At 39.7% G+C, this 9,052-nt stretch overlaps 1 protein-coding gene across 1 annotated transcript; it reads left to right on the top strand.

Annotated features, from left to right (window-relative positions):
• Positions 1-7,527: 7,527 nt before the first annotated feature.
• Positions 7,528-8,214, top strand: LOC114404631. Its single transcript, XM_028367510.1, has 3 exons — positions 7,528-7,653; positions 7,735-7,814; positions 7,932-8,214. Exons 1-3 carry the CDS (start codon positions 7,528-7,530, stop codon positions 8,212-8,214), a joined length of 489 nt encoding a protein of 162 aa, XP_028223311.1.
• The last annotated feature ends 838 nt before the right edge of the window (positions 8,215-9,052 follow it).

Here is a 9,052-nt window from a genome sequence, read left to right as displayed (position 1 = left end):
ATGTTATTGTTTTGACTTGAGAGACTAATGTTTGTTTTTGTTGTTTCGATTGTCATTTGTACAGCGCATACGTTTTTGTTTAGATTGTTGCGTTAGTGTTTATATATCATTACTATTGATGATGTTTGGAATTCTGGAACCATGTAGAGTTCTTCATTTAGGAACATCGTCCAAAGAATATCTGTGTAAAACAAACAAAAAAATCATGATAAAAATAAAAATAGAAAAGAAAAAATGAAATGAATGAAATGGAAAAGAGAACAAAAAGGAAAAGAAGAAAGCAAGTAAGGAAAAAGGTGGAAAAAGAGAAAATAAGTTGTCTAGCTAAAAAACGACATGCTTTTGAAAAGAGACGATTTCCAACTTTTCTTTGAAAAAAAATTCATTGATCATAACCAATTTTTGGAAAATGTGTCTACACCTGAAGGGTGAATGCTGTGAAATTTCCCCGGACGCCCGAAATGGACTCGGATGAATGCACAAATTGATAAAAGAACATATTTTGGAAACATTGGGTTGACTAAAATAGAGGAAATGAATCCTGAGCCCTAGCATCACATGACCATAAAAATTTGACACTTGAGTGTCCGCATAGGTGCATGCATGACCAGTTTTGCATAAAGTTTCCAAATCATCATTTTTGCATTTGTGTCATGGAAATAATGTGGGGCACCCCTTTTATCCTTGAGCCAAACCAAACCCCGACATGTATCATGTCTAGCCATTCTACAAACCTTGAGCCAAAATCACGACTCACTATAATCCTTACCCTCGGAAGCAAAAAAGGAAAGAAGGAAAATTTCCAATCAAAGAGAAAGCAAAAAGAAAAGAAAGGAAATTCCCAATCAAAGAGTGGGAGAAAGCAAAAAGAAAAGAAAGAAAATTCCCAACCAAAGAATGGGAGAAAGTAAAAAAGGGAAGGAAAGAAAGTTCTTGATCAAAGAAACTAGAAGAAATGTGCAGAAAGGTCTTTTGACCAGACAATATCTGAACAATACAGAATTGTCACCAAATGAACAAAAGAAAGAAAAGGAAACCATGACCTAAAGTGGTCTTCTCCCTTTGATTACCAACCAAAATCCTGTGCGTCGGTGACTTGTTCGCCTCGCGCAAAACCAAAACAGAAAAGGAAAAGGGGCAAAAACACACAAAAGCCAAAAAACCCACCAAAAGAACCCATTCCCAAGGGAAGCCCTATTGATCCATGATCACGCATGTAATTTTTGATTTGATAGGAAATAATTTGCAAAGTCAAGTCATGACATATCTATGGTTCGGAATTAGGATGAAACACTTACCTGTGCGAGATTGATACACTTTGAGTGATTTTCTTCTATTTTTGTCGAACCCAGTGTTTCCTCTAAATGGTCATTTAGAAACGAAATGCTAACATCCAAAATCTCATTTATGGTTATGAGAAAATTTCATCAGCATACTCTCCTTCCCCGGTAGACGCATTGTTTTTCACTCAAAAAGGCATATGCTGCTCTAATCAGTTGGAATATTTGTCTCTTTGCTAAAGCATGTTTGCGTTTTAGTGGAGAAAACACCGAGACTTTTTCAAGTCTCACAAGTTATCCAGAACTACGTAGGTCTGAGTTCCTCATTAGAGGATACGTAGGAGCAAGAGCCTCGCTTTTGTCGACCACACCGCCTTTTGTTGCCATGACCCAAGAGCTGGTAGCCCGCGGAGACACCTTACGGTTATCTGCACCTCGTCATTCAGTGACCCCAAGTGTGATTGATGAGCAGAGGCCAATGTGGTCATCTGCGCCTTTTCCGGAGATGTCAGCATTTTCCGATGGAGACTTTTCAAGTCTCACAAGTTATCTAGAACTACGTAGGTCTGATTTCCTCATTGGAGGATACGTAGGAGCAAGAGCCTTGCTTTTGTCGGCTGCCCCATAATCTTTGTCATACTGACCCTGAGGTCATGTGACGTGCACCCTTGTATCATCCAGAGGCGGCGGGCCCGATGATACGCGGAGATACCTTACGGTTATCCGCACCCTTTTGTCATCCAGAGGCGGCGGGCCCGATGATACGCGGAGATACCTTACGGTTATCCGCACCCTTTTGTCATCCAGAGGCGGCGGGCCCGATGGCAAGCAGAGACCAAGTTTGGTCATTCTGCACCCTTGTATCATCCAGAGGCGGCGGGCCCGATGATACGCGGAGATACCTTACGGTTATCCGCACCCTTTTGTCATCCAGAGGCGGCGGGCCCGATGACAAGCAGAGACCAAGTTTGGTCATTCTGCACCCTTGTATCATCCAGAGGCGGCGGGCCCGATGATACGCGGAGATACCTTACGGTTATCCGCACCCTTTTGTCATCCAGAGGCGGCGGGCCCGATGACAAGCAGAGACCAAGTTTGGTCATTCTGCACCCTTGTATCATCCAGAGGCGGCGGGCCCGATGATACGCGGAGATACCTTACGGTTATCCGCACCCTTTTGTCATCCAGAGGCGGCGGGCCCGATGACAAGCAGAGACCAAGTTTGGTCATTCTGCACCCTTGTATCATCCAGAGGCGGCGGGCCCGATGATACGCAGAGATACCTTACGGTTATCCGCACCCTTTTGTCATCCAGAGGCGGCGGGCCCGATGGCAAGCAGAGACCAAGTTTGGTCATTCTGCACCCTTGTATCATCCAGAGGCGGCGGGCCCGATGATACGCGGAAATACCCGAGTGGTTATCCGTATAAACATTCTTTTGCTATCTGTAAGACAGAACGCTTGATAGCATGCAGAGGCTGACACAGTCTTCTGCACCTTTCGTTCCTCCGGGAACAACAAGTCATTTACATGCGGAAATTTCATGGTCACCCGCGACTCTCGTCAACCGAGAGGAGCGAAATTAGTGTCATACACTGATTTTCGTCCAGGGACCTTTGCTTGATGACATGCGACCATTCTTTGGTCCTTGTGAGGTGCTTGGCATCCATCATTAGGCAATTTGTGAAAATCTAGGAACGACAAGTCATGGTCACCCGCGACTCTCGTCAACCGAGAGGAGCGAAATTAGTGTCATACACTGATTTTCGTCCGGGGACCTTTGCTTGATGACATGCGACCATTCTTTGGTCCTTGTGAGGTGCCTGGCATCCATCATTAGGCAATTTGTGAAATTCTAGGAACGACAAGTCATGGTCACCCGCGACTCTCGTCAATCGAGAGGAACGAAATTAGTGTCTTATCTTTACTTTCCTTTTATCTCCAATAAAAGGCAAGTAAAGAGGGGCAACTGTCATACCCTAATTTCGTCCGGGGAACCTTGCTTGATGACATGCGACCTTTCTTTGGTCCTTGTGAGGTGCTTGACACCCATCATTAGGCAATTTGTGAAATTCCAGGACATGCCGGAAAACCAAAAAAATATAGGTGCACAATCCGTGAGTTTCCGTGTCACACCGGAAATCAAATGGAAGCATCGTTGCATAATTAAGTGAGGTTCTGTAACATTCCGTAAGTCAAAAAGGGGATGATTATGTAATCCGCAAGGTTCCGTAACATTACGGAAAGAAAACAAGTATTGTTACGGAATTCGTAAGTTTCCGTGACTTTACGGAAAAAGAATCACCAAAAAAAGCAGAGGGGGGGGGTGTACTTAGTAAAAATGGGGGTGCAAATAGCACCCAGACCCACTTGGGCCCTCCAGAATATTCCTCCAGAAGGCTGCTGCTTCTGGAGGAAGCAACCTGGCTCGCCTGGGCGAGCTGAGCTCGCGTGGGCGAGCTGGGCGGCAACCACCTCCCCTATTTTGCTATAAATAGGGGAGGAAGTGAAGAAGAAAGGGGTTCAGCCCCTTTGGCACTTCTCTCTCTTTCGAATTTGCTTGGAAAAATTGTTTCCGTGAAGAAAATCTAAGCCGAGGCGCTTCCGAAACGTTTCCGTAACGTTTTCCGTGAGGAATTTCGCAAAGGTTTCAACCGTTCTTCGACGTTCTTCATTCGTTCTTCATCGTTCTTCGATCTTCAACGGGTAAGTACCTCGAACCAAGCTTTTCGATTCATTCTATGCACCCATGGTGGTCCACATTGTGTTTCGTGCATTTTTATTCTCGTCTTGTTTACTTTTTATACCCCCTATTGACGTGCTTAAGCCATTTTACTTAAGTCATTTCTCGCTTAACTTAAAAATAAAATCAATTTCCACCGAACGTTTGAATTGTATTATCCGTTAACTTCGGTTAAAATGAATTCCGACCGTTCGGTCGTGCCGTAACCACGTTGGAAATCAAAAAGAGGTAAAAAATAATATAATAATCAAAAAACATCTTTTAGTAAAATAAAGCGGAAAATCAATCGGACGTTTTTTCTCTTTGGGATTTCTCATTCTTAATCGAATTGATTAATAACTAAAGTGAAACTAAGGCTAAAATCAACTCGCCTAGTCAAGCTCGTCCACAAAAATAGGCTTTTGAAGTTTGTCATTTCAATTTCTCACTAAGTAAAATGGATCATTTTTAAGGTCCAACGCCTTAAAATGATCACCACTTAAGTAAAAAAGAATCACTTGATAAGAAAGAACTACGTAGGTCTGATTTTCTCATCCCAATTGAGGAATACGTAGGAGCAAAGGGAAACACCCTTGTCGACCACAAAAAGAGAAAAAAATATAAAAAGGGTATAAAGGATATAAGGACATAAAAGGGAACGTAAAAATCAAAGTCATGTTTGCACATTCGATTAAAGGTTGCCGTCCCTTGTGACGGACGTGTGGGGTGCTAATACCTTCCCCGCGCGTAAATACAACTCCCGAACCTTTCACTTAAAAGTTCGTAGATCGCGTTTTTTCCGGTTTTTCCGACGTTTTCCTCAAATAAACGTTGGTGGCGACTCCGCGCTTATTCCTTTCGTGGAACACGCATCCCGCGAGTCACGCGTCGCCCTCCCGCCGAAGGGTAGGTTGCGACAAGTATGATAGGAGAGTCATGCATGATGGTTTCACCAATAAGTTCACTTTTATGCATAAAGATTGCAAAACTACTTTTGCACCATTGGCTCCAAGAGAAGTTAGCGAGGATCAATTAAAAATGAGAAAGAAGAGAAAAACAAAGTGAAAAGAAAAAGGAAAAAGATGGTGGAAAAGAGAAAGAGAGAAAAGAATCAAATATGTTTATAAAAGAAAAAGAAATGAAAAGGGCTATGCAACTGAGAAATCCAATACTCTTACTTTTGAGTAAAGAGTGTAATTCAAAGGACGCATGTCCTACTAACTCTCTTCCAAAAGAGGTTTCTTCTTTGTTACAGGATTTTGATGATGTCTTTCCCTAAGAAGTGCCTCAAGGTCTACCCCTTCTTAGGGGAATTGAGCATTAAATTGATCTCATTCCAGGAGCTTCATTGCCTAATAGGCCATCCTGTCAAAGCAATCCCCAAAACCAAGGAGATTCAAAAGCAAGTTGAAGACTTGATGCAAAAGGGGTGGGTTAAAGAAGTCCATGTGCAGTTCTAGTCATTCTATTCCCTAAGAAAGATGGAATTTGGAGGATGTGCACAGATTGTAGAGCCATCAATAACATAACAGAAAAGTATAGAGATCCTATTCCTAGGTTAGACGACTTGTTGGTTGAAATGAATGGGTGCTTGTGTCTTCTCTAAAATTGACTCAAAAAGTGGATATCATCAAATTAGAATTAGAGAAGGAGATGGGTAGAAAACAACCTTTAAAACTAAATATAGGTTGTATGAATGGTTTAACAAGTTTCTATAGGAGGTTTGTTAGAGATTTTAGCACTTTGGCTGCACCTCTAAATGAAATTGTTAAAAAATTTGTTGTTTTTGAATGGGGAGATCAACAAAAGAAAGCTTTTATTGCTTTGAAAGAAAGTTAACTAATGCTCTTGTTCTTGCTTTGCTTAATTTTGATAAATCCTTTAAGCTTGAATGTGATGCATCTAGGGTAGGCATAGGGGCTGCGTTGATGCAGGAGGGGCATCCCATTGCATATTTTAGTGAGAAATTGAATGAGGCTGCTCTTAGCTATTCTACATATGATAAGGAATTGTATGCCTTAATTAGAGCTTTGTAGATTTGGCAACATTATCTCTTGCCCAAGGAATTTGTTATTCACAATGATCATGAGTCTTTGAAATACTTGAAAGGACAAGGAAATTTGAACAAGAGGCATGCCAAGCGGGTGGAATTTCTTGAACAATTCCCCTATGTAATCAAACACAAGAAAGGTTTGCCTCGGTCCAAGAGAGGAAAGGGCTTGGTTTTTGAGGTGGTTGATAGGTTTTCTAAGATGGCTCACTTCATAGCATGTCAGAAGGTAGACGACACTTGTCATGTTGTTGATTTGTTCTTCAAAGAGGTGGTAAGATTACATGGTTTACCTAGGAGTATTATAAGTGACCGAGATTCCAAATTTCATAGTCATTTGTGGCGGACTTTATGGGGTAAGATTAGAACTAAATTGTTGTTTTCAACTACATGCCATCCCCAAACCGATGGACAAACTGAGGTGGTCAATAGAACTCTTTCTACTCTTCTTAGAGCCATCATTAAGAAAAATCTTAGGACTTGGGAAGAGTGTTTACCACATGTTGAATTTACTTATAACAGGGTTGTACATAGTACTACTCAGATGTCACCCTTTGAAATTGTTTAATAAATAATAATAATAATAATAATAAAGTGCTTGTAGCTAGTTTTGAGACTTGGACCTCAAACTTAATTATGCCTTACTTAACCACTAAGGAATTTTAGTTATGCTTACAATGTTGAGATTTTATATTTATTTTATTTTCTACCAAGTACATGAGAACTGATTTGTATAAATCAATTATGAAGTGAATCGATAGAGGCTTTTGCTGGTTTTATCATTTAAGTGTGAGAATTGTCTCTGCTAGGGTTCTTCCTTGAACCATTTGATATTATAAAGAATTGCTCAATTCTTGTGGCGATCCTCAAGGCTTATTAGACATCATTATTTGTGGCGCCTATCTTGTTCTTCCTTTCGCATTTTATGTGTCCTTGTTTAATTTCCACAATGCTAATTCTGTAATTCTCTTTTAATTTCTTATTTCAATATCTCTCATTTAACTTAACCTTTTTCTGTGTTTTTGTCCCTAAATTGCATTTTAGAATGTCCTCTTTCACCTCGATTTGGAATCATCCCAATCTGAGTTCTGTAGGCTGAGAAACAAATAAACTTAAAATATGTTTTTGGCTCTATGAGTGTGTGAATTTTGTCCTAAAATTGATATGAATTGAAGCAAGGTAAGGGGGATAAACATCCTTTTTTATACACAATTATCTAATAAATTTTGAATTTGACACAAATATTTATTATTAATTTTATGTGAAAAACTAGAGATAAATTATGTTAACATTAACTTAATTAACACTCTATTTTGATATATCGTCATACTTATGTAGTGTAGAAAATTTTAAAATGAATTTCAACATGGAAGTTGTTTAAAATACATAGATTTATTTATAGATAATTAGAATTATGTATGGTGTCATTAGGGGTCGTCAGTTTGTCACTAAATTTTTTTAAATGTTTTGTTAAGATGGACGAAGATCAGTGGATATATGACAACATAATGTCTGAAGAAGTTAATATGAATGAAGACAATGGAGAGGAACTTGATGTGTTTGAAAATATTGATTATTCTGATGCCTTCAATACTTCTCAGGTATTGATATGATTTTGTATTTTGTTAAAGTAAGTAAATGAATGTTCCTTGAAGACTAAACATGTATTATCCTTTATGTAGGTGTTTGCTACCCGTGATGACATTTTGCATTGGGCTCGCTCTGTTGCGTATGATATTGGTTTTATGGCGGTGATAATGAGGTCAGACACACATACTGGAAATAGAGGAAGGACCTCATGTGTTTTAATTGATTGTGAGAGGAGTAGAAAATATAAGGCATACAAGAAAGATTTAGTATGAACAGTTACTGGCAATAGAAAATGTGGGTGTCCCTTTAAGCTACAAGTGTTGAAAGGTGACGGATGGATGGTGAAGTTAATATGTGGGAGTCATAATCATGCATTGGCTAAGTCATTAGTTGGACATCCATATACTGGTCGACTGACTAAGGTTGATAAGACTATTGGTGATATGACAAAGTCAGTGGTCCAACTGTCATACATTAATTTCATCCAGGGACAATTGTTTGTCAACATGTGGACCTTTGCTGACCAAATTGAGATTCTTAACACTCATCGCCGTGTAATCCATAAAGTTTAGCGATGTTTCAGAAGGAAATCAGACAAAAACACAAAATGGGGGGTGAACTGATCAATTTAGGGGGGGTATACCTAGCCCTGGGCCCATCTGGAATATTCTGGAGGGAGGTTACTTCAGGTGGAAGCTACCAAGCTTGCCTGGGCGAGCTGGGCGGCAACCACCTCCCTCATTTTTGCTATAAAATGGTGTGAGGGGCTGAGGAAAAAAGGTTCAACATCTTTGGCACTCAGGATTCACTAAAAATAAGTGAGGAAAAGAAGAAAGAAGGAAAAAATCCAAGCTGAGACGCTTCCATAATGATTCCATGACATTTTTGTGATCAATTACGCTAATGTTCTTCACCATTCTTTGCCTTTCTTCGTTCGTTCTTCATCGTTCATCGATCTTCAACCGGTTAGTTTTCGATTTCGAAGCTTTGAATTCATTATATGCACCCTTAGGGGTCCATTCTTGCTTTGTATGTTTTCATCTTCATCTCGTTTACTTTCGGTATTCTTTTCTTCGTTTTAAACGAGTTTCGACTGATCGTTTAAGCCGTAACCTCAATGAATGATAAAATGAATTTCAATTGATCATTTGTGTTGTAATGTTGTTTAATCATCGTTAAAATAAAATCCAACTGATCGTTCATGTTGTAACCTCGGTTAATAAAAAATAAGTAAGTTCCAACCGGACATTTTACTTTTAAATTTCTCTTTTAAATGAGTTGAGAAATAACTAAGTGAAACTAAAGTTAAAATCAACTCATAAATCCAACTTTGTCTGTGAAAAGGTCATTTGAAACAGTTCGAGGTCCAACGCCTTAAACAGTTCTCTTTGCTTTTATTGGTTAAAATGG

The sequence above is a fragment of the Glycine soja genome, unplaced genomic scaffold (assembly GCF_004193775.1).
Source record: "Glycine soja cultivar W05 unplaced genomic scaffold, ASM419377v2 tig00105261_1_pilon, whole genome shotgun sequence".
Taxonomy (NCBI): Eukaryota; Viridiplantae; Streptophyta; class Magnoliopsida; order Fabales; family Fabaceae; genus Glycine; species Glycine soja.
This window is presented reverse-complemented; position numbering and strand designations above follow the sequence as displayed.